Source organism: Choloepus didactylus, chromosome 17, assembly GCF_015220235.1.
Source record: "Choloepus didactylus isolate mChoDid1 chromosome 17, mChoDid1.pri, whole genome shotgun sequence".
Lineage (NCBI taxonomy): Eukaryota > Metazoa > Chordata > Mammalia > Pilosa > Megalonychidae > Choloepus > Choloepus didactylus.
This window is the reverse complement of record NC_051323.1, coordinates 67,855,921-67,881,853: the sequence shown is the minus strand read 5'-3', so window position 1 is coordinate 67,881,853 and position 25,933 is coordinate 67,855,921. Positions and strand designations below refer to the sequence as shown.

The 25,933-nt window shown below is 41.9% G+C and overlaps 1 protein-coding gene across 1 annotated transcript in view; it reads right to left on the bottom strand.

The window, feature by feature from the left end:
- Positions 1 to 4,885: 4,885 nt before the first annotated feature.
- IL1RL2 (interleukin 1 receptor like 2) overlaps positions 4,886 to 25,933 on the bottom strand; it is a 46,817-nt gene continuing 25,769 nt past the window's right edge. The window contains exons 8-12 of the mRNA XM_037806975.1: positions 25,801 to 25,930; positions 24,913 to 25,049; positions 21,644 to 21,787; positions 7,885 to 8,046; positions 4,886 to 6,257 (exon numbers count right to left, since the gene is read on the bottom strand). Coding sequence (XP_037662903.1) covers positions 5,839 to 6,257; positions 7,885 to 8,046; positions 21,644 to 21,787; positions 24,913 to 25,049; positions 25,801 to 25,930 — 992 coding nt within the window. The 3' untranslated portion in view covers positions 4,886 to 5,838. The remainder of the gene's footprint in view (positions 6,258 to 7,884; positions 8,047 to 21,643; positions 21,788 to 24,912; positions 25,050 to 25,800; positions 25,931 to 25,933) is intronic.

Below are 25,933 nucleotides of genomic sequence, written 5' to 3'. Positions count from 1 at the left end.
GCTAAGGGACAGAGGCAGTGGGGAAGCTGGAGCTGTGTTTTTCAAATTGCTTTGAAAACCCGTAAGTTGGTCATTAAAGCCAGTTAGTGGACTGTAAGCGGCATTTTGGAAAAAAAAAAAAAATAGAACACACCACAATAGAATAGAATGAATAAAATAGAATTTCTGTTTTCATCATGTGTGCATGTATACTGAGTTGCAATGTAAAATGTGTTTCTTCCTTTAGGTTGCAGATTAAAAAAAATGAAAGCCATTGGTGGGGGGCGCGGGCACTTCAGGTAAAACCTGGGAATCCAAGTTCTGCATTCCAGGATCTGTCACGAACCTGTTTCCGTCTGGGAGGGGAAGAGGACACATATCAGGGTCTGCGAGGCTGCACCTGATGGATGTAATGAACAATCATTCTTCCCCTACCCAAGCCTTAGACATATTCTAATTTCCAGAAAGAGGTTAACTGGAGTGATAGTGGTGGTGATTAGGGTAATGGTAGGGAACAGGTAAATCTTGGTGAAAAGAGAAAATAAGGAGGAATGGGGTGGGGGTGAGGGCAAGCCCCCCATCAGGGGGTAGAGCTTTCATCTCCACCATTGCCTGGGAGCACAGTTAAGGGACAATATGAACAAATCAAACAAAACGGTAGACACTAGTGACTTTGATTGAGAAAAAAATACACCCACCAAGTCAGAAATAAAGCTACTGCAATGGTAACTGCACATTTTCCTGTAACAGAATCTGCAGTTTTAACTTGCCCAATCCAATTTTTTCAATTGATGGCGCCAATGGGTTAGTGGACTCAAGGCTAAAAATATTTGATAGAAATATTTGGTAGAAATAGGTTTTTATTTTCTGGCTTGATAATTTTTGCAATTTTCCCATACGTGCTAAAACTGTGATTGATGTTTCTCATTTAGAATGAAATATATTTCATAAACTTCTGACGTTTCCCACACTTACGGTTAAATCTTTCATTCTGCGAGATGGGGAAGGAGCATACAGCCCTGCAGCCTCCTTGCGGGCTCAGGCTCCCGTGCAGGGTGCAGCCCACCTTGGGCTACGTGATGCTCCTGAGCTCCCACCCCATCCAGCTCTCCTCCCTCAGCCTGGATGTGTGAAATCGTAAACCCAGCCCCACTCCACAACAGGAAAAACGCTGCCGTAGGAAAGAGGAGACATAAACAAACCACGGCATGTAGTGAAGCAGTTGTGAGCGTGCACGCGGGTTTCCCTCCGATCCCAGTCTCTGGGGCCTGTGAGAAGTGCTTCTGCCCTTCAGGGGTGGGAAGGGGTGGGGCAGGGGCGAAGCAGAAAACCCATGACGAGAATAAGAAAGTGTGTATCATGTAGTCCCAATCTTCTGATGGTATGTTCCTGTGCGTTCCTTTTCTCTTCTGTTATGCCTTCTCCTTCTAAAATTATTTTGAGCTTTGCTGTTTGGTGTCAGCTGGGCTCCTAAGAATTGGTCAAGGATGGTCAGGCCAGAACATCAAAGCTGAGCAGTGGCAACTGCCACTCACAAGAGAGCCTCAGAGGAAAGGTGAATGGGGAGGACCAGAGCCAAGGCCACAGGTCTGATTTCCCCTTCCCAAGTGGAGATTTTCTCTCCATGGACATCCTTGGAGGACTAGGGTTGAATTGTATAACTAGCAGGATTTTTTACAAGCACCCTGGGCATGAGTAGGAAGAATGCATGCCCAAAGAGCCCATCCCTCGAGGGCCCCCAAATAATTCCACTGAAAATACGTGGCCTCCAGTTGTTCAGACCCAAAATTCTGTAGCTCTAAGAGCCAGGGTCACCTACAGTAGCTTTTTCCAGACTTCGTGGCTTTGTCATCTATAGAATAGCCTCTATTCTAAGAAGGAAACCAGGGAGGAATTTTCCACTTTCTTAATTTTCCAGACACAGCCCTGGATAAATCAACCAAAGGAGCATGTGTTGGAGGAAAACATATAAATATAAAGCAGATCAAGAAATGAAGAAAGGTCAACTGAGCATGACACAGCAGGAAGCCCTCTGTGAGTCACTGTGGGCTCCTGGCAGAGCATGAAGCAGCCATGGATCCCACCAATCCTGACATTGTCCAGACAGCTCCTGACATGGTGTCATGGAGTCTGCCAAGCATGTTCACATAGATATCTTCATCTCAGTTGATCTCCTGGGACAAGACCAGACCTTCCCAGGCCCTTTATTTGATGAGATTTGGTCTCCTTCCAGGCCTTTCTCAAAAGCCAGATCCACAGTGTTTAAAGGAGGAGACTAAGGAAGTGTGTGTGGTGACTGACTCAGTCATTAGAAGAAGGTGAACCAAAAGGTAACCTAACGGTCTCAGAAACCTTATTTCATCTTCTCTCTGGTCCAGTCACCTCTCTTATCCCTACCTCCAGGTTAATCACTGACCCCTCATGGTATCCTGGGAGTTCTGGGGCCCACCACCAAGGACTTGGCACAAGACCCCATTTACCTCACCTTTTGCCTCAGTGCCAGCTGGTAAGATACGAGGGAATTAATGGTGGCCTTCAACTTTCAGGTAACCCGACTTTTAAATCTGTTATTCATTGAACACCTAAACCTTCTTTCTCATGTAAATATGACATTAGCCCATCAGCTGACAAATGAATATTTTTGAGCCATTACCTGCCAATCTACATTTCAGTGGCAAAGTCAACATAATTCAATTATTGATAGTTTTGCTGTACTGTATCCCTGTTATTTCACTAAAAATTAGTGGAAGTTAAGGAAATGACAGTGCTAAAACAAGCAATAATAAGATTGAGAAAGAGATGGGATAGTTAATCATTCAAAATGGAAAATATTGACCATAAACTTTACATTTCATGATATTTAGCATCTTGACTGCGTGTTCAATTGCCGAGTTAAAAGTTTAAGAACATGTACAAAATACTGGAAAAGAACATTTTAAGGACTGTATTGTGGGTGAAATTGAGGGACCTCAACAGGCAGTTGGGGGGATTTCTGCATCCCTTTCCTCAAATCTCCACTAGGACTCACCCCATAATCTCTGACATGAATAATTAATGATTTCTCAATCTTAGGTAAAAGGCTCTCCAAATGCTACTTAGAGCCCTTCTGTCCCACCAACACCCCAATCAACCAAAGCATGCTTCTGAACCCCTGCTATTGAAATTTTGGAGCCACACTGAAGAGGGCTCCATGGGAAGCAGAATCCTCAGGGAAAATCACCAGGTTTCAGTTAAGCAGTGCTGGGCTGAAAGAGACATAAGCAGCCTCCAATATCTGAACTTCAGTACAAGTTGTTTGGAATTATAGTCACTGAGTGTCTGAGGGAGAATCTGAGCAGTGGTAGGTCTGGCTTGCGGGGTGACATGGTATTGTCTATTCCAGCTGAGTCCTCTGGAGTCCAAGATAAAGGCAACTTTGTCAGTTGGGTCTAACCATTTCAGGTACGTCTTTCAAATACCCAGCTGGAGAAGTTATTCACCTTTGGACTGGGTCCTGGTTGGTAGAGTGTATTCAGCTGAAGGTTATTCCTGGCATCTAGCCATCTTTAGTAGCCACCTCTCAAGAATAGGCTTCAAATCTCCTTGAGCCCCCCACCAAGTACAAGCCATAAGGAAGCACAGTAATCAAAGGCTACATCAGGAACGGAGCCTCAAGAATATCCAGGGTGATCAAGAAGGCCTGGGGTCCTTCTGTGAGTGGGAGAAGACACCAGCTAGTAGACAAGATGCACACCCCAAGACAGGGTGACCTGGTCAACTGCTCCAGCTGACTCGCCACACAACTGGGTGCATCCCATCTCCAGGGGCATGTTTGTATGACTTTAAGAAGCTGGTACAAAATAAGGATTCTCTAAAACAATAAGACACCTACTGCAAAGCATTCAAAGTCTATTGATTTTTTTCCCTCAATTAAAACTTGCCCCTAAATATTATGGCCAGAGTTCTTTAAAGAGTAGCCAAGCTGCTCATAAATACTTACTGTGGTCGTATAGTATTCACGTCATCTCATTTCTCCTCATATCATGCTACGTGAGGAAACAGGCGACGAGCAGTTTCCAGGCTTTTCCAGGGCTGCACAGGTTCCACCCATGTCTCTTAGCTCTTAAGAAGCAAGCACAGAGCCTCTGGGACCCCAGATTCCTAGGAGGAGGCTCCAGCCAAGAGGTAAAATTAAGTTAACTTCAATGCTTTATTCCACAAGTGTGTCTCAGGTCAAGTTTTCCCAGGAAGGGGAAGATTGACACATAGCCTCATTCATTGACCTCATTCATCTTAAAAACTCCAGCAGTTAGGAACAGTCCATTCAAGAAATGTAGAGCTCATTCAAGAAATTTTTAGTGTTGAATGTTAAATCCCATAGACAGCTAAAGGATATGGTTTTGTTCACTTCAGGGCAAAAAGAAGACAAGACGAAACAAAAATGTTTAAGCTTCTCACCAAGTCCAGAATAAATCAAAGGAAATCATTCAGAAACCCTTAATAGTGTAAGTCTAGAAATCAGTCTTTAGTTACTATCTACAATTGTTGTTTGAGTTTTGTTTTTGTCAAACCAGGAAGAGTTTTGACAAGAGTGATATACATGTGCTTACAAAATGTAGAATAAATACTAGATGATTTTACAATGTTATTCCTTTAGTTCCGACCAATGGTTGGTGTTACAGGACCAAGAGGGTCAGGATATTTTGCTGTGGGGAAATAACCACAGCACAGAAGACAAGGATTCCTGCCCTGGCTCTGCCACAAATTAGTTGGTGTCTTTAGTCACATCACTTTTCTGGACCTGTTTCCTAAATGGTAAAATAGGACAGCTGGAACAGAATCCGTCTGTCCCACCCTTTCGTGTCATGGCATATACGGAAATGAATAAAGCACAAGAGAGTAAACAATAAGCTCTAAGGCTCTAGATACACCACGAATCAATATCTCAGGAATAAATATCTCAAAAGACTGCATCTCATGTGTGCCATACCTGTTGGAAAGTTCCAGGCTAGGGAGTTGTTAAAACACCACTAAAATTCTGAGCCCTCTCCAAGCCCACTGACAGCCTCCAGCTGCCCCCGATGGCCCTGGCTTCCATCTCAGGCCTCATGGGCACCATACTCTGCTCCAAACTTTTCTGACATCTGAACTGCCATGTCTACAACCTTCCATGTCCCATTCCCAAGGGCCCTTGCTCATTAAGTCAAAGGTTAAGTTCTACTCCCTTATTCAATAACACTGTTGGTGAGTGTTGCGAGTGCCTAAGTTAACAAGGAGAGTTGTCTTGGTTTCCTAGGGCTGCTGTAACGAAGAACCACAAGCAGGTGGTTTAAAGCAACAGAAATTTATTGTCTCACAGTTCTGGAGGCCAGGAGTCAGAAACCAGGGTGTTGGCCATGGTCCATCTAAAACCTGCAGAAGAGGAGCCTTCCTTCCTTTATCTAGCTTCTGTGGTTGGCCAGCAATCCTGGGCATTCCTTGGCTTGTAGGTGCGTTATTCCAATCACATGGTTGTCTTCTTTCTATGTTTTTCCTCTACTTCTTAGAAGGACAAAGTCAAATGGAATTAGGCTCCACCCTAATTCAGAATGACCTCCCCTTAACTTGAATACACCTGCAAATACCCTATTTCCAAGTAGGGTCACATCCACAGGTACTGGGAGTTAGGACTCGAACTTATCTTTTTGGAGGACAGAGTTTAACCTAAATTCTAAACATCATTTCTCTAAAGAAGTAGACCTAATTGAAAAGAACAAAAAGAAACAACCAACCGAAAACAGGCTTCTCATAAGTATACAACAGCAAGCTTCAGCAGCAGATGGTCCAAATGGAATGAATCTTTGTCCAACTCGAAGCCACCACGCGAGAGCAAACTGCATGTCACTGGGTGACGAATCCCATGCTGACCTCCTGCTTGTCCGTGGTGTCATCACAGGATGTGTGCTGAAGCAGCTGTGCTGGGGAAGAGGGTGGATACGTTTTGGGTGGCATGTGATATCTCACTTTCTTCCAGAACTTGGTCTTTGCAGACTGTGATTCCTCTGTGACGTTCCCACTCCACTGGATGGTTCCATGCTTCTGTTTGATATACTTGATTGACTCGGGCATGTCTGTATAATCCTCAATTTTCTCCAGTTCAATCAAAATGACCTTCATTCCATCCTGGATGAGTGCATTGGATAAAGCGATTTGTTCTTCTGACATGTTCTTTAATAGGCCAAAGCCCAGTGATTCAGGTCCCACAATCATTATCAACCTCCTACACAGTTTAATGTTTTCATCAATGACATTGGCCACAGCTTAAAATAAAGAAAGAAGAGAAGATTCAGAATATCTCTTGATTAAAACAGCCTAGGTCTTAATGCTACAGAGAATATTCGAAATCGGTACTAAAAAGAGAAAATAGACTTTAAAATAAATATGATTTAATAAGAAATAAATTAACAAAATCTTTAACATTTTTCATCTCCTCTGTGAAGACTTCCTGACTTTCCCCTGAAAAATTAGTCCTCTATGTTCATGAATCACATTTTATTAAAGTTAGTTATTTACATGTAACTTTCCTTGGCCTGCCCTCTCCACCCACAGACTGTGAACTGTTTAGAAAAAGGATGTTGTCATGACTAAATTTGTATTCCCAGAATAGCTGAAGGTCTGGCATATATTAGATGATAAACACATTCTTTTTTTAAATTAGATTTAGAAAAGATGGGGAAAATGTTGTTGGTTTAAATGTTGTGTTAATCTTGTATTTGTTGTCCTTTTATGCTTTATAGCTATTTAAGTGACCAGGACTTACAGAACTAATTTAGAAACCATATGGTACACCTTAATGACTGCTTGTGGAGGGAATGGGGGAGCATTTTGCGCACCCAGCTATGCAGATTCTATTCTGCCTGCAATTGACGCCTATGACATATAAGAATAGGTTGTATCCTCCCCAAGGATAGCTCCTTTTCTGTTTGGTTTAGTTTTATTTTTAGAAAACATTACCCAGCACATAGTAGATGCTCAATAAATATTAGATGAATGATTGAATGAATATCAATATGCTTATCAATATTCATATCAATACCAAAATGAGGTCCCTCCCACATATTTATGACAAGCACAAGATGAAATTTTCATTTCCTCATGGAGGATGATTTCAGAACTTGAAAAAGTGTGGACGGCTCCCCATGGGTATGATCAGTCTAGAAATCCAAAGAACTTAGAAACCTTTTAAAGCAACTGGAACAGGCTACTACCAGATGCTGTGAAGTAGTCACCTTGATCTCCCAGTACTGGAAAAGGATGTTTATTTCAGATTCCAGCGATTTTACTGTAAAGCCTTGAAGGAAAGGGAACATATAGGACAAGAGTGAAACTTGGATTTGTTGAGTGCCTAACAGGTGCTAAGCTGCATGATGTCCCTTCTCAGGTTTTACCTCATTTAATTCTCTCAACCGGGTCAGGAAAGCATTCTTTCCCCATTTACAGATGAGACAACTGAGGTTCCGAGATGCTGATCGCACTGCTCAAACCCATAGCCTAACAAATGGGAGAAGTGAATAAGAAACTTCCGCTCCTTATTTATGTCAGGGAGGAGCTGATTTACACATTCACACTGACTGAAAACACTCAGCAGTTCGTCTCTTTGACAGGAGGGCGAATAACCATTTGTGTCTCCTTTCAGTGTCTCGGCCAAGCTTACACCATCAGCCACCCGCTCTTGAGAGTGGGTTTTCCTGGCCCTTACTCCAAAGCGAGAGTTGCATTATTTCATGCTCCCAAGAATGAGGCTCGTGTGAGAAGAGAGCCCCAACTCTCTGGCTGGGGGCTGGCCTGGCCTCCTGTAGAGTCCTCACCATTTGTGAAGTGCGGGAAGGGGAGCGACTGCTTTCCTTTTGATTCATTTGTTGGTTTTATATGTTGCTTAAAACATACCTTGTCCAGGAAAGTCATCCCTCCCCAGTATAAATAACTTATATCCACACTGCCTCTCCAGCACATCCGGCAGGATCTTCAACACCAGCATGTCCATGTCATGGCTCCGGCTTTCTCTCGGAAGCTTAGGATACAAGACATAAGCATCATACACCTTCCTGTCTGGAAAGGAAATGGGGCAAGCTCAGGGAACGCTTCTTACCACATTCTTTTCTTTTAATCAAGTGAAAACCCAAGCTTCTCTCATAATGTCCTTTTGGCTTGAGTTCAATGAACTCAAGCTGACCGTGTGGAAGGCATTGCATGCTCACAAATGGACCTTAGAGGGAGCTGATCTCCTTCCCTTTACACAAGAATTAAACAGAGACTAGAAGAGTTGCATGATTTCTCCAAGGTCATAAAACCCTAAATCCAACTCAAGCTTTTTTGACTGTAGCGTGGCTGAAAAATGAGAATTGGGAGCAGGAGTTTCACCAAAGTTACCTTCAGTGGCTTGTGTGAGATGGGGGAGAGTCCTCCCTGTACCAGGCAAAACGGGCCCAATCCCCCCGAACTTAGACCTGTAGTGAATTCCATCACTGCAGTTGCACAGCCTGGTATGCTAGAGAGAGCAAGTAATCTGGTGTGTTAGTACTAAGACGTCAGATGTGACAGCACATGTCATCATCAGAACGAGCAAGCATTTACTGAGCAACCACAAGTAAAAGTCACTGTGCTTGTCAGTGTAGAGATGAGTAAGGCACCAAATCTGACTGGCAGATTTCTTGTATGTAGAAACAGAAAACAACATAAGGCACTGTAACAAATAGCTATATTTGTTATCTTATATTTGCTTATAAATACATACAATAATATAATATAATAAATATAATATAATATATAATGTAATACAATATAATATAATATGATATGGATTGGGGGATTTAGAAAAGTTGAGGGGCTGAAAGCAGAGGGTGAGCATGGCAGGAAAGGACCAGAAGGTAGGGATATTTATGCACTACTCAGGGTTGGTATGAATAAGAACCAGGCAGGGCCAGAGGGTTTGAGTGGGAGAAGAGAGAGAGGAGAGAGTTTAGCAGGAGGAGAGGGTAACAGTGGACATCTCATCTGAAAATGTGATTATTGAGCACAGGGGTGTTAAGAAATTCAAAGCCAACCTAATATGAGCCAGAGAGGGGAGCTAGCTCTTTCCATTATTTTCATGGGAGTCTGATTGATTGAACAGACTAGAGGAGAGGGGTGACTCTAAGCCGAACAAAAAATGGCACAAAGTCTTGTATTCTACTCTTGTCTAAATAGTAGTAGTTTAAAATACATACAAAATCATGCGGTTTGCATGCTGCCTCATCTGATCCCGTGAGTTCTCACAACTATTGCCAACCTTCACATCTCTGCTTGCCACTCCTGACTTTACCTATGGAAAATGGCAACATACAAGCACCTATACATGCAGTGTACACAGCACACAAATGTGCGTGAACACACATGCATGCACACACACGCACACCCTTTCTTTGTCCTCCCACCTCCTCTCATGAAAGGAAGCTGTGCAAGAGGATGCCTTGGAGAGAGTGGGGGCTTTTGTTGGGTCCCTGCTCTTCACTCAGCACACGGAGCAGGACCTAGTGCAAAAAGTCTCAGTAATACTTGCAGAAATGTCTGAATGGGTCTTGATTTTCAGAGACTCAATGAGCTTAGTCTTCACAGTGCTCCATCTTTATTGAGGAGAGGGAGGTTCTATATGATGAGTAGATGCAGCTTTTTAATGGATTTAGTTGCTGTCATAGAGCATATACTCAAGGGATGGTTAGTTTGCATGTACAGTTGGCAAAAACACAACCCGGCAAAAACTCCTTAGAGAATGTCTTAAATGTCACTAGTTGGACCCATCACTCAAGAGGGTATTTTTCTGTATAAAAGTTAATGTCATATGTTTGCCTTTCCAAAGCCAGAGTATCTTTTTCTATATATAGAAAAGGAAGGGGAAAAAAATTTCATAAAGTCCTTATGTTTTTAAACTTTTAAGGAAGGCATTAGATTTTCCCATTTGAAAATTTGAAAATGTTTATCCTTTTGTTTCTTGTAAGCCACTGGTTTGGTTGGTGCTGTGTTCACACATAGCAGAGCCTCCTGGGAGATGCAGGATGTCCAGGTCTCCAGGCTTACAGCAAATATGCAGATGTTTTCACTGCCTCTGCCCAGGCCTGACACCCATGTCTCCCTTCTCACAATCTCTTTCTCTTTTTTGCCACTGGCTCTGATTTAGTTGACCACAAGATGGAACTTAAAAAAATAAAAAAATAAAAAATAAATTTAAAAAACCCAGCAACTTTGACTTAAGTACATCCTCTTTTTTGATGGTGTCCTATGTCCCCTGTTTCTAGGTAAGTTGTCTGAGGATACAGGGACTCCTTGCTCTCCAAACTCAGGGACAGAAGAAATTTGAGTAGTGAGAGCAACTCGTGTCTTTCAAAAACTCAAAATGTAAAATTATGCCTCAAATTTTGGACCATGTGTTTTTCTTTTTGACTGAGCTTTTGAATAGTGAATACACTCGCTGGATCAGTCTCAAAATGCAGTAGGTTCTAGTCACTTCCAAATGAGCAATTTCTAATTTACTGACCATGAAAGAGAAAGACCAAGTTGTAGCCATTTTGTTTTGTGCTTTGGCGCCCTGATTTTGAAGGACCCTGTGTGGCACTTGCATGCTGGGCCCTTCCTCAGCTCTGTGTCTCACAGACCAACAGTGAGGGACGTGGTCATGTTTTCAGATTACAAGTAAGGAAGCGTCTCCAGCTGGTAAACGCTCAGCCCTGAATCGAAACCTAGGTTTTTGACCCAAAGTCCATCATTCCCTCTCTTGTGACTGAAAACAAAGACGGGGAGCAAGAGACTTCATGAAGCAAATGCCTGATTGGTCCCATGCAACTGTGGCAGACTGAATTTTCCAAAAATTGCCCCAGCAATATTTCTGGTCCCATGTGCTTCTTCAGAACTTTGCCACACCCCCACAGAGAGTGGAATCTATTTCTCCTACCCTTAAAATGGGGTGCCTCGACATAAGGAATGCAGCAGGAATGACACTGTGGAAATCCAGAGACCAGGTCATGGAAGGAAATAGGCCTTTTGTCTGGCTCTCTTGCTCTTGGAAGACAGCCACTACCACGACATGAGGAGGCCCAAATTAGCCACCAGCCGCCAGCCAGAACCGACCACCGGCCTTCCAGCTGAGGAAGGCACCACAGAGAAGAGACAGGCCATCCCCACTGCACTCTGTCCACAGCCCTATCCACGGAATCCATAACAAAGAAAATGGCTGTTTCACGCCACCAAGCTTTAGGGTAATTTGTTTCCCAGCCACAGAAACTGAGGAGAGTCCTAACGGCCACAGAGAACAACGAATTGAAGGCCTCCCAAGTATCTACTCCATCAAGCAAATTCCACAAATGTAGACAGCAGGTGAGCATTCTGAGGAAACACTTGGCCCTGCTGAGACGCACATTTACAGCCCACATCTATACAACGGTGAGGCAACAGTTTATTCAGGTAGAAGTTCTGGCTAAACTTCTTTTGTTTTCTAAGAAGATTCAACCCTACTTTTGCTGTTAAAGTATTCGCATATGCCCTTATTGACTGCTGACAAACAGTACAAAAAAGTTTATCATGAAGATTGCCTAAAGACAACTCGTTACTTTCTCACGATATTGCTAAATTTTAACCCTGATTAAACCAGGCCAGTGGAAAAATCAGAAGGAATCAATTTGGCCTTCATGAAAGTGTTTTCACTGGTTGGCATGATATGTGAAGTTTTAGCTCCAACAGGCATAGAAGACACTTGAAGAAAACCCACATAAAAATGCAATTGCCTTTACTGTAGGCAGATCGTTGAGGACAGGTTCATTATATTGCACTCTTTTTTATTTTTATTTTTTTTGCCCTGAGATATTTGTGTTCTGTCTATTTTTTTACTAAACATTTTATTTTATATGTATTTTTTTGCTTTTTTTGTTTTTTTTATTGAGATCGTTCACATACCACACAATTATTCAAAGATCCAAAGCGTACAATCAATTGCCCATGGTACCATCATACAGCTGTGCATTCATCACCACAATTAATTTTTTTCAATTTTTAGAACATTTTCATTACTCCAGAAAAGAAATGAAGACAAAAAAAAAAAAAAAAGAAACTCAAATCCTCCCATACCCCTAACCACCACTCCCCACTCCATTACTGACTCAGAGTATTGGTATAGTACATTTGTTACTGTTGATGAAAGAATGTTATAATACTACTAACAGTGGTATATAGTTTGCAATAGGTATATTTTTTCCCTATATGTTCCTCTATTGTTAACTTCTAGTTATAGTGTCATACATTTGTTCTGGTTCATGAAAGAGATTTCTAACATTTGTACAGTTAATCCCAGACACTGCCCACCACAAGATTCACTGTTTTATACATTCCCATCTTTTTACCTCCACCTTTCCTTCTGGTGACATACATGACTCTGAGCTTACCCTTTCCACCACCTTCACACACTTTTCAGCACTGTAGGTTATCCTCACAATGTGCTCCTGTCACCTCTGTCCATTTCCAAACATTTAAGTTCAACCAGGTTGAACATTCTGCTCATAATAAGCAATCGCTCCCCATTCTTTAGCCTCATTCTATATCCTGGTAACTTTCATGTCTATGAGTTTACATATTATAATTAGTTCATATCAGTAAGACCCTGCAATATTTGTCCTTATGTGCCTGACTTATTTCACTCAATATATTGCCCTCAAGGTTTCTTCATCAACCCATTTTTTTAAGCCAGTTTTGTTCACACACCATACATTCCATCCTAAGTAAACAATCAATGGTTCCCTGTATAGTCACGTATTTATGTATTCACCACCATCACCACTATCTACATAAGGACATCTCCATTTCTTCCACAAAGAAGGAGGAAGAGTCAAAGAAGGTAGAGAGACAAAAGAAAAAGAAAAAAGAAGGAGAAAAAAAATGACAGCTAGGAAGAAACGAAAGGAAAGATAGCATTCAACTAAAGTAGAATAAAGAGTCAGACAACATCACCAATGCCAAGAGTCCCATACCCCTCCCTTATGCCCCCCTTACAGGCATTTAACTTTGGAATGTTGCCTTTGTTACCTTAAAGGAAGCATAACACAATGTTTCTACTAATTATAGTCTCCAGTTTGCATTGATTGTATTTTTCCCCCAATACCACCCTATTTTTAATATCTTGCAAGGTTGATAATAATTTGTTCTCCTTAATGATAAAACATATTTGTGGATGGCAGTCTGAAGAGGACAGCATAGAGAGAAGTGGAAGCTAGTTAGTCCCCCTGGAACAACTAATAAACAACCAGGAACAACTAGTAAATAATCTGGAATAATTGCTGGGGGGCATATGTGACTGTCCACACATCAGACATCAACCTGGATTGGGAGGAATGCCTGAGATAGCAGCATAAAATCTGTAAGTAAAAACTGTGGACCCGCGCCGAGACCCCTCTCCCCCCACAGCAGCCCAACTGCAAAGCCTGATTGTGATAGAGAGCAGCACTCTCTGAACAAGCGAATATACCTCAGTCCAGCTCCAATTAGGGCTTTAATTAACAAATGTTGACTGCTCAATACAAGCTACAAATCCCCAACAAGCAGGTAGAGGCTTTTACTGACAAATAACCTTAGAGAGCTGGAGTACCTCTCTGGGAGGGAGGGCAATCCCAGAGGACCAAGTGCTATCTCTAGCTGATGGGTGAAATTGAGGGGGGCCGCAGACTGTCCCTGAAGGGGGACTTTCTGTCCCTTTTTGGCTCAGTGGAGAAAGCCCCAGCCATTTTCAGTTCCGAATACTCTGACCCAGACAAAGGCAGAGATAGCAGAGTCAGAGAGACTATTTAAATGCAAATGATATCACTCTAGGGGGTGCATCTTCCCTAAGAGGAAAGAGGTGGTGTCAAGCTCTACTACCTGCCTTCCATTCAGAACCAGACTCCAGAGTCTGGGGGAAAACAGCCATGGGCCACACCTCCTTACACCAGTCTGGAGTGACAGGCTGACAGGTGCCACCCGCTGGGCAGAAAAGCACAGTGGCTTGAGGCCACACAGCGTGTATCAATCTTCTAAGACACACCCTCAGGGAAACCTGACACTATTGCTTCCTTCTGAGACCTGAGCCTATTCTGGTCATGGAAAACCTTACTGGGGTAACCAAGAAACCAGATGCCTAGACAACAGAAAACCACAGCCTACACTAAGAAAAATGAAGTTATGACCCAGTCAACGGAACCATCTTACACTTCAACTGAGATACAGGAATTGAAACAACTAATGCTAAATCAATTCAAAAAGTTTAGGAAGGATACATCAAAAGAGATGAAGTGTATCATGAAAACACTGGGCGTACATAAGGGAGAAATTGATAGTTCAAAAAAAACAACCAGCAGAATCTATGGAAATGAAAGGCACAACACAAGAGATGAAAGACACAATGGAGACATACAACAGCAGATCTCAAGAGGCAGAAGAAAACACTCAGGAACTAGAGAGCAAGATACCTGAAAGCCTACACACAAAGGAACAGACAGAGAAAAGAATGGAAAATATGAGCAATGTCTCTGGGAATTGAATAACAACATGAAACACAAGAATGTATGTGTCATGGGTGTCCCAGTAGGAGAAGAGAAGGGAAAGGGGACAGAAGCAATAATAGAGGAAATAATCAATGAAAATTTCCCATCTCTAATGAAAGACATAAAATTACAAATCCAAGAAGTGCAGCGAATCCTAAACAGCATAGATCTGAATAGGCCTACACCAAGACACTTAACAATCAGATTATCAAATGTCAAAGATAGAGAGAGAATCCTGAAAGCAGTAAGAGAAAAGCAATCCATCACATACAAAGGAAGCTTGATAAGACTATGTGTGGATTTCTCAATAGAAACCATGGAGGCAAGAAGTAAGTGGGGTGATATATTTAAGATACTGAAAGAGAAAAACCACCAACCAAGAATCCTACATCCGGTAACACTGTCCTTCAAATATGAGGCAGAGCTTAAAATATTCTCTGACAAACAGACAATCACAGAGTTTGTGAACAAGATACCTGCTCTATGGGAAATACTAAAGGGAGCACTATAGACAGAAAGTAAAATACAGGAGTGAGAAGTTTGGAGCACAATTTTGGGTGATGGTAGCACAACAATATAAGTACACTGAACAAAGATGACTGTGAGCATGGTTAAAAAAGTAAGGTTGCGAGCATGTGGGACACCAGAAGGAAAGAGGAAACATAAAGACTGGGACTGTATAGCTCAGTGAAACCTAGGGTGTTCAACAATTGTGATAAAAGGTACAAAAATGTTTTTACATGAGGGAGAATGGATGGGCGTCAACATTGCAAGGTGTTGAAGATGGGGTGGGATTGGGGGAGGGGTACAGTCAATAAAAACTAGAGACTATCATTAGCAGAGGCATATTATTATGCTTCCTCTAATGTAGCAGGGGTGGTAAACCAAAGCTGGCTGTATATGGTGAGGGGGGAATGGGGCAGGGGTATGGGACTCCTGGCCTTGGTGATGTTGTCTGACTCTTTATTCCACTTTAGTTTAATGCTATCTTTCCTTTTGCTGCTTTCTGGCTGTCATGTTTTTTTTTTCTCTTGATTTTTTCTTTTACTTTTGTCTCTACCTTCTTTGACTCTTCCTCCTTCTTTGTGGAAGAAATGGAGACTCCTTATATAGATAGTGGTGATGGTGGTGAATACATAAATACGTGACTATACAGGGAACCACCGATTGTTTACTTGGGACAGAATGTACAGTGTGTAAACAAAACTGTCTTAAAAAAATAGGTTGATGAAGAAATCTTGAGACACTAAATTGAGTAAAATAAGCCAGGCACATAAGGACAAATATTGCAGGGTCTTGCTGATATGAACTAATTATAATATGTAAACTCATAGACATGAAACATAAGTTAACAGGATATAGAATGAGGCTAAAGAATGGGGAGAGGCTGCTTATTATGAGCAGAATGTTCAACTAGAGTGAACTTAAATTTGGAAATGGATAGAGGTGATGGTAGCACGTTGTGTGAATAACTAACAGTGCTGAAAAGTGTGTGAAGGTGGTGGAAAGGGTAAGCTCAGAGTCATGTATGTCACCAGAAGGGAAGTTGAAGATTAAAAGATGGGAATGTATAAAACAGTGAATCTTGTAGTGGACAATATCCATGATTAACTGTACAAATATTAGAAATCTCTCTCATGAACTAGAACAAATGTATGACACTATAACTAGAAGTTAATAATAGAGAAGCATATAGGGGAAAATACACCTATTGCAAACTATATACTACAGTTGGTAGTATTTTAACATTCTTTCATCAACAGTAACAAATGTATTATACCAATACTATGAATCAAAAATGGAGGGGAATGGTTAGAGCATGGGAGGATTTGAGTTTCCTTTTTTTTGTCTTTATTCCTTTTCTGGAGTATTGAAAATGTTCTAAAAATTGAAAAAAAAATTAATTGTGGTGATGGATGCACAGCTGTATGATGGTGCTGGAGGAAACTGATTGTACACTTTGGATCTTTGGACAATCATATGGTATGTGAACAATCTCAATAAAAAAAACAAACACAAAGAAACATATTTGTACAGGTTTATCACAATTGTTGAGCACTCTAGGTTTCACTGAGTTATATAGTCCCAGTCTTTATCTTTCCTCTTTCCTTCTGGCATCTCACATGCTCATAACCTTCCTCTTTCAACCATACTCAGTCATCTTTGTTCAGTGTACTTACACTGCTGTGCTACCATCACCCAAAATTATGCTCCAAACCTCTCACTCCTGTCTTTTCCTTTCTGTCTATAGTGCTCCCTTTAGTATTTCCCATAGAGCAGGTATCTTGTTCACAAACTCTGTCATTGTCTGTCAGAGAATATTTTAAGTTCTCCCTCATATTTGAAGGACAGTTTTACTGGAATAGCATTCTTGGTTGGTGGTTTTTCTCTTTCAGTATCTTAAATATATCACCCCACCTCCTTCTTGCCTCCATGGTTTCTATTGAGAAATCCACACATAGTCTTATCGAGCTTCCTTTGTATGTGATGGATTGCTTTTCTCTTACTGCTTTCAGGATTCTCTCTTTGTCTTTGATGTTTGATAACCTGATTATTAAGTGTCTTGGTGTAGGCCTATTCAGAGCTATTCTGTTTGGGGTACGCTGAGCTACTTGGATCTGTAATTTTACGTCTTTCATTAGAGATGGGAAATTTTCATTGATTATTTCCTCTATTATTGCTTCTGCCCCCTTTCCCTTCTCTTCTCCTACTGGGACACCCATGACATGTACATTCCTGTGTTTCATGTTGTCATTCAATTCCCGGAGACATTGTTCATATTTTCCATTCTTTTCTCTGTCTGTTCGTGTGTAGGCTCTCAGGTGTCTTGTTCTCTAGTTCCTGAGTGTTTTCTCCTGCCTTTTGAGATCTGCTGTTGTATATCTCCATTGTGTCTTTCATCTCTTGTGTTGTGCCTTTCATTACCATAGATTCTGCTGGCTATTTTTTCAAACTTTCAATTTCTACCTTATGTTTGCCAAGTACTTTCATTATATGCTTCATCTCTTTTGCCACATCTTCCCTAAAGTTTTGAATTGATTTAGCATTAGTTGTTTCAATTCCTGTATCTCAGTTGAAGGGTAAGTTTGTTCCTTTGGGCCATAACTTCACTTTTCTTAGTGTAGCTTGTAATTTTCTGTTGTCTAAGCATCTCATTTCCTTGGTTACCCCAAACAGATTTTCCAAGACCAGATAGGGCTCAGGTCTCAGAAGGAGGCAATATTCAGTATCAAGTTTCCCTAAGGGTGTGTCTTAGAAGATTGGCACACCCTGTGAAGCCTCAAACCGCTGTGCTTTTCCTAACCTGCCCAGCAGGTGGTGCCTGTCAGCCTGTCACTCCTGACTGGTGTAGGGAGGTGTGGCCCACTTAGTTTCTGTTTTGGCTGTCTTACCCATGCTCTGGGGTCTGGTTCTGAATGGAAGGCTGGTAGTAGAGCTGGGCACCACCTCCTTCCTCTTAGGAACTTATCATCTGCATTTGAATAGCTTCTTTATCTCTCTGGCTCTTATGTCCACCTCTCTGGGTCAGAATGCTGCAAACTGAAAGTGGCCGAGGCTTTCTCCATGGAGCTGCTTGGGTTGAAAGAGTGAAAAAGGAACATAAAGCCCCCTTTCAGAGCCAGTCCAGGACCCCACCCAGTTCACACAGCCAGAGATAGCACCTGGTCCTCTGGGACTCCTCTCTCCAGACAGAGAAGTCTTCTGTCTCTTTAACGTCAGTTGTCACTAAAAGCCTCTGTCTGCTTGTTGGGGATTTGTCACTTGTGTTAAGCAGTCCAAATTTGTTAATTAAAATCCTTGTTGAAGCTGGACTGAGGCATATTCGCTTGTTCGGAGAGTGCTACTTTGTACTACAGCAAGGCTTTGTAGTTAGGGCTGCCATGGGGGGATGGGGCTCCTGGCTCGGGTCCACAGTTTTTACTTACAGATTTTATGCTGCAATCTCTGGCATTCTTCCCAATCCAAGTTGGTGTACGATATGTGGACAGTCACAGTTGTCCCCCAGCAGTTATTCCAGATTATTTACTAACTGTTCCTGCTTGTTTATTAGTTGTTCCAGGGGGACTAACTAACTTCCACTCCTCTCTATGCTGTCATCTTCTTCCAGAACTCTACTGCACCCTTTTAAAGTGAAGAGTCCCCTAAAATATTTCCCTCAGAAATTAGCCTCAGGAAAAGCCATATTCTCTCATGAGCAATTGAAGGGGTTTTATACAAAGCGTACAATGAATCTTGTGATTGTCTTTGATTTATCTTCTAAAGCAAACTCACCTTTCCAAAGTATCCAATATTTGTAATTAACTCTATTCTCAACTCTTTTTCATCACTCCACCTTTTGTTTCTCTTTGCCTTGTTCACTGTATGTGTTTTGTTTTTAATATCATTCTGCTCTTCATGTACAGCCTCCTCAAACCTATTTGGAATAAGAGGAGGTAACATACAAATCTCCCCAGTAGATTTGAAAACTTATTCTTCTATTGTTGTACATATGCTCATTTGGCAGGAGAATTTTCAAAGCACCTATAATTTAATCGGGCTATATAGAACTTGCTGACTTTAGCAAGACCAGTAAATGACCCTCTTTTTTTTTTTAATCCATATTTTTATTAGCCTATTCATGAATTTTCTATTGTATATTTAATTTTGTTGAGATATATTCACATACCAGATAATCATCCAAAGTGTGCAATCAGTGGTTCACAGTATCATCATATAGTTGTGCATTCATCACCATAATCAATTTTACAACATTTACATTACTCCAAAAAATAAAATAAAAATAAGAATAAAAATAAAAAAGAACATACAAAACATACCATGCCCCTTATCCCCCACCCCCTATTATTTATTTATTTATCTCCATTTTCTTACTCATCCGTCCATGCACTAGATAAAGGGAGGGTCAGTTACAAGGTTTTCTCAATTACACAGTCACCTGGTCAGTGGCTCTTAATTCTATGATCTAGATAAACTTATTAACAGTGTTTCAAGGCTTGACTAAGCAAGCTAGAGTAAACAGCTTATCATTAAAGAACACAATTCCCCTCCCTTTTACTTCTACTTCTTCCATCTGCTTAGTACGATCCCACAGACCACACAAAATATCCTGAAGAGAAGCCAAGCTGTAAACAAACAGGATCTGGCCCAAAGTTTAGCGTCTCCTCATCAGCGCGTTGTAAAAGCCATTCATCCCCAGCCATACTCAAAGGGGCGTTATGGGACAGTTCTCATAGATGGAGCTGCCGAGAGTCTGTCACAAAATACACACTAACTTTTCTGAATCTGAAAACAATCAATCAAACAAAAAAGGACACTGTCCGTCAGCTCTGATCTCCAAATCCTCTCCCACGGCTTCTGATGTGGGCTGCAGCCCGCCCCAGCCAAGGGTGGGGCTCCCTGAGTTGTCTCAGCTGCTGGGGTGAGTCACTAATCCTTTTTTCTCTTCCTGCTAAACTTGACCTCACTCAGAGCAGTGTCCACACGCACCATGCACACCCCAAGTCATGGCAGTGGTCACCCTCCTTGGGAGTCACAGTGAGTCTGGGAAGCGAGGGGCACACGGAGCACAGGAATCCCAGCCAAGCCCACTTGGCCCTCCCTTGGTCAAACCGCTCCCGTCTTTGCATCAGAAAACAGTAAGTGGTGGTCCACTGAATTATCTTCTTTCAACCGACTGGAATCAAACAGACACAGACACAAGGACAAACACAGGTAGGCCTCGGGCTTATACACAGCAACCTCGACAGCGAGGGCTGCCAACAATATGCAGCCTGCAAAAAATACAAAAACCCGTGTCTAATTGGACTATCGCCAACATTAGAAACACCTGATTTTGATAAATGAATTTTCTCATTAAAAAAGAGACTGTGGCTTTCTTCATGGCCCAAGGATAGCCAATATTGAGTCCTGAAATTCAAGTTAGAATCAAGTCCACATTTGGACATCTACTTGTATAAAACTTGTGGATGACAATCTGCATAGTGCTTTTTATATGCAAATGAGGTCCTGAATGTAACGAATGCAATCCAATGTATTAAGCTCTCATTAAACTTGCTCAGACATGCAGATCCACCCCCCACTTCCTGCACTTATTAGCATGCAAGTCTCCAGAAATGAAAGTTAAAATTCATGTCTCTCTACACATGCCAGTTACACAGACTTCTCACTGCCATGTATTATTTTTTTTCATCCAATTAGGGGAAAGGAAAGCAGATTTATTATATTTTTAAAGGCCTTAGTAGTTCACAGCCATTCTCAGGTGAAAAGAAAATATCACAAAGAGTCCATCCACCATGGTGGGAAACACCTGTCCCACAGCATCTGAGCTGGCGCCACGTGGGAGTGTCACAAACCACACAGAGATTCCAGAACTGATTGGTGGGTGGCAACTTGCTTTTGACCTCTAAGAAAGCAATGGAGCCCCTCCTCTGCCACAGAGCCCTGCTCAATGCTCTCCTGTGTTTAGCTCACTTACTCCCCATAACACTTTATAAGGCTGGCTTCTATTATTTCCCTTTTTTTTTTAAATAGTTGAGATAGAGAAGAAAATTAAATACCTGTCCAAGACCACAGAATGAACAAGTGGAGAACTCAAATTCAAACTCAAGTCTGTCACTCACCCAGACTGAGCACTGGAGACTTATCTCCTAGACATGAGCGTTTTGGACTATGATCTTTTCATGAACCGAGTACTGTGTCTGGAAAAAGGGGCAGCGCCAACCAGCTGGCCTATCTCCGTAATGTACATTGTGCTCAGGCATCTACTGCATTGAAGCTGCGTTATCATGGATGGACAGCACTTTGCTCCAGGAGAAATTTCCTTCTTTTGCAGCACTGATGGATGTGAGAACCTTTCTAAAATGGATGCAGTGGGATCCAGATGATTACCTGGTCAGTAATACATGCAAGATTTATTTGAGGCAATGGTGCTGATGATCATGGATAAATTATTTCTCTGGAGTGTAAGAAGTTTCAGGGAGATTGTTTCCTCTAAATTTGCCATGAAACATGAAAAGCAAGCCAGTAAAATACAGTAGCACACAGTTAAAATGGTTGTATGGAGAAGCAAATACCAATTAGGTGGCCTTTTTCAATGATTACCCACATTTTACCTTGGACAGTCCCAGCAGAAGGGAAGGCGCTTCTGTACCAAAGCACAATGTCAATCTTGAAAATGTTGTAGATGAGTATAACAGACACGGCCACACCTGCCAAAGCAAGGAATCCTCCTATAAAGTAAGCTTGAAAATCTGGAGCTACAGATAGCAGGAAAAAAAAGAAAAAGAAAAAGAAAAAAAGTCAATTATATCCTTTACCAATACAGATCAGGTTACAAACGCCAAATAAAAACGTATTAGATGTCAAAGTGCTGAGGATACTGCTTAAATTTTTCTTTAAATTTAGATAATAGGTATGGGAGTAGAATAATCTGCTCTGGTAGAGAATTTAAGGGAGCATGTTTTGGGCTCTTGGGCACCTGGGAGAGGAAAATTCTGCAGGGTCCCAGCTATTGCTGGTAGATGGATCATGATTCCTAAGCAAACCAGAACTGCTTCCGAAATATACATGGCTGGGTCCCACTGCATCAACACTAGACTCTCCCAGGGTGGGGACTGAGCATGCTTAATTTGAAAAGTTTCCCAGTTTCTCAGCTACACACTCTCAATTAATAACCACTGTTGTAGCTGCTTTCCCAGTTACCCCAAATTGAGTGCCAGGACTCCTGTCATCAATAAGGAGCCGACAGTTGTCTCCCTACAGACCATGTCTGCTCTGCAAGATTGATTGAGAGACAAAGTCTCACCTAGAGAGACACACTCTTGGAAAGGGCATGTCCATCCTGCTCTGCTTTGTGAGCACGTTACGGAGGAAGTATGAACAAAAGTGGCAGGGCAGATGAAAAAGGAGCAGAACCAGTTCCTCTGGAACTCCAAGTCCCTGAAAACATGCTCCTACAGATCCAAGAAGAGGAACAAGGCAGCTTTCGGCCTTACCACAACCCCGAACCCCATGCCTCCCCCAAAGGTGCTTCTATGAAGGAGGAAATTAGAAAAGAGGAAGAAGGGGAGAAGAATAGAAATCCTCCATTCTTCACAACCCACCAGAAATACCACTTCCTCTTGGGCCCTTCCTGATTCTCCAATCCCACCTGGATGGTGGGGAGGAGGGAGGCCGGGGGGTTTCTCTCTTCTCTACCCACCCCATACACAACACTTTCATTTTTTAATCTATTCACTAAAGAGTTTATCATAGCGTGCTTTAGGTCACGCCATATTGTAAACGTATTGAGACCAAAGACTTCCTTATTTACTATCACCTACCTTTAAAAAGCACATAACCGAAAACACATGTGGTGCTTTAAAATCCAATGATTAAGTCCCAGGATAGTCAAGTCTAACTGCTCCTCACAAGGGTGCCCAATGCCATCCTTACACCCTTGTTGGAAGCTCCAGCTTCTCACCATTGGGCTGTCTCTCCCTCCTCCCATCTGTCCTTCTTTCCACCCTTTTCCTGCTTCTGTTCTAATTCCTTCTAGAGTTACAGTGCCACCTCTTCATGTCTGGGAGCCTATTGTGTGTACTGCAGGGATCTGGGGTTGTAAATTGTCACAAGAAGAAGGCCATCCCCTTGGTATTTATGAGACTCAAAAAGCTGCTGGGAAGTAGACAGGAGCAATGGACTGAAATTTCAAGGTGGCCCATTTATTGCATTTAGGGGTGTTGATATCCACTGCTCTATAAATGAGTTAAAAGTTCATGGAATTGGAAAGAGGAAATTAATGAATAAATTCAAAAGGAGTATGGACTTTGTTCAGAGACTCTGAAAGAGAAGTAAAAGGGAAACTTGCTGTTGCATATGCCAATTACAGCCTATTAAAAGGACATGTGGGGGCTTTTCAGGTCTGATGATATCCATTTGCCTTGATCCAAGTGGTAGTTTCATGTGTGTTTGCTATATAATTATTTGTCATATGATATGCATATTCTTAAAAAATCCCAAATGATTCTTAGAACAACCCTGGGAGGGAAGTACTATTCTCATCCTCATTTTACAGATAAAGAAACTCAGACACAAAGAGGTCGACTAACAGAGCTGCACTCACACAGCTAATACAATGGTAGTGCGAGGATCGGAACCAGGAGGCAGGTCCCTAGAGCCCTTGGTTGTCACCACTGCAGCATCTCCTTGCTGGAGAGAGTGGCAAGGAGGGGACAGTGCAGCAGGCGGGAACCGTGCAGGAAGAATCTACAGAACTCAGCAGCTAACTGAGAAAGAAGGAGGACGGCATCAGGATCCTCCCCAGATCTTACTGATAGTTAACAAAGACAGGAAAAATGAAAAGGAAACGGGTTCAAGAGGATGAGTGTGCTTTCGATCTTTAGTCCAGTGGGCAGCTGGAAATGCAGGACTGCCACCTCGGAAGGGAGAAGATGGCTGGCGATTCGGGATTTGTTTTCACCCACGGGGGATGATCCTCAGTCATCGCTATGTGGAGGGAGGTGATGGGTGCTCATCACCTCGGGAACTTGGCAGGGGCAAAGGCACTTTTGCTGCCTCCACCCAGCAACCCTGGACTAATGTTTTATGTTGAGTTTAGAAAAATATTTCCTAGCTAGGATGCATGCAAACATGGGTTTAATTTATCATTAAGGATCACTGGCAATTCAAACTCTCTACTCTTGCACGTAGCTAACCAAGGGAAAAAAAAAAAAAAAAAGACAATACTAATAGAATCAAGAAAAAAAAAAAAGATGTCTCAATAAGCCCCACATCAGTATTTATGAAGGGCTTCACACACTTCCCCTGGTATGTTACAAATTTAAAGTTTTTCCCCCAAGGTTATAATTTCACCCTTGACTATCTATTCCTGGCTTTATTAACTCCAGTGGAGAACCAAGAAGCTCTGTACAGTGTTGGGTGCAATTTATGCACACACCTGGAGTTTAAAGCCCTCTTCCTCTAAATATCAGGATTTAGCCTCTGTAGATAATTTTACAAAATTTACATGATAAAAATATATTTAAACATTGTATATGCATGTTGAATTATTTATACTAACCTAAAAGCAAAAAGTCACAAGGAAATGGCTATAAAAGTTGAGCAGTCAGGTTTAACAAAAGAAACTTTCTCTTTTCTGGAATCATGATGCATGAAATCTCATTGTCTATTAATATGGCATTTTCAAAGCATACTACCATAAAACCACAGCCTTACTCCAAGAATGCTATCAGGCCAATGCATCAGCTTTGCACTGGATTTCATACTTAGTTTCTCTATTTAATACGACCCTGTGGCTTCCCATCAGGCATTTAACATCACTTCTCTTTCACATGTGTGTCCTCACCGTCATCTGACAGCATGCAGCCCATTGAAGCATTACCTGGGGGTTCTAGAATAATGTACGCCGCAGATACTCCAGCGTGGCACACAAAAGGATGGCCATAATCTTCCTTTTTCACTTCTAAGAAGGTTATATTTACCGTGTAAAACTTATATTGCTGAGAAGATATCCATTTTCTATAAAAGAAAAGAGCCAGACATTAATACATGAACCCCATGCACCCGACACATTCTGTAACACTTATTTCGGAGAATAAAGTTCTTTCCTGGAGAACACTTTGGACTATAATTCTACCATAAGAACGCTCCACTGAGGTGTGTTGACTGAGTGGCTCCAAATCTGTCTTTTCTCCTGGAAGGCGACAGGAAAATGTGGTTCTGTTAGTAGGGACACCATCCCCAGCCCTAAGGGTCTTGTACTCTCCACTTGTCCTAACACATCTGGGCTTCAAGGCCCCACACAAGTTCTCTCTTCTGGTGTCATTCTTCTCCTGGTTTAGACACCTGATTGGCTAATGATGATGCAACTCTCCCCGGGAATCCCCAGGTGGTCACTTATTGTGTTAGTTAACCCTTGAATGCCTGTGGTTCAGGCTATAACTCAGTGGGAATGAGTGAGACTGGTTTGGGTAGCTCAGTTTGGGAAACTGAGCTTATCACTTTGCCATACACTTCACATTTTACATCATCTACCTACCCAGGTTGTAAATGGGACTGACAGCAGCTAGTCGCCCACCCCTTTTTGACCCAGAAGCTTGGCTGTGCACTCATTGTGAACCAACAACAAGAAACAAAGCCCAAAGGAATGGTGAAGAGGCAGTAAGAACTTTATGTATTCAGAAAAGAAAAAGCAGTAGTAGCACCCAATTAACCCAGACAGAGAAATTCTTGCTAGCTTTCAGAGAAGCGAGGAAAGCAAAACACCTACTCAACTCCTTCTCTGACTCGTTTGGATTCACTATAGTAATCCTCCACCAAAGTGTTATTGACCTTCCAGGATCGCGGGTTTGTATTCTCTTTGCTGTCTGTTATATTGCAGTCCACGATAAGGGTGGAACCTA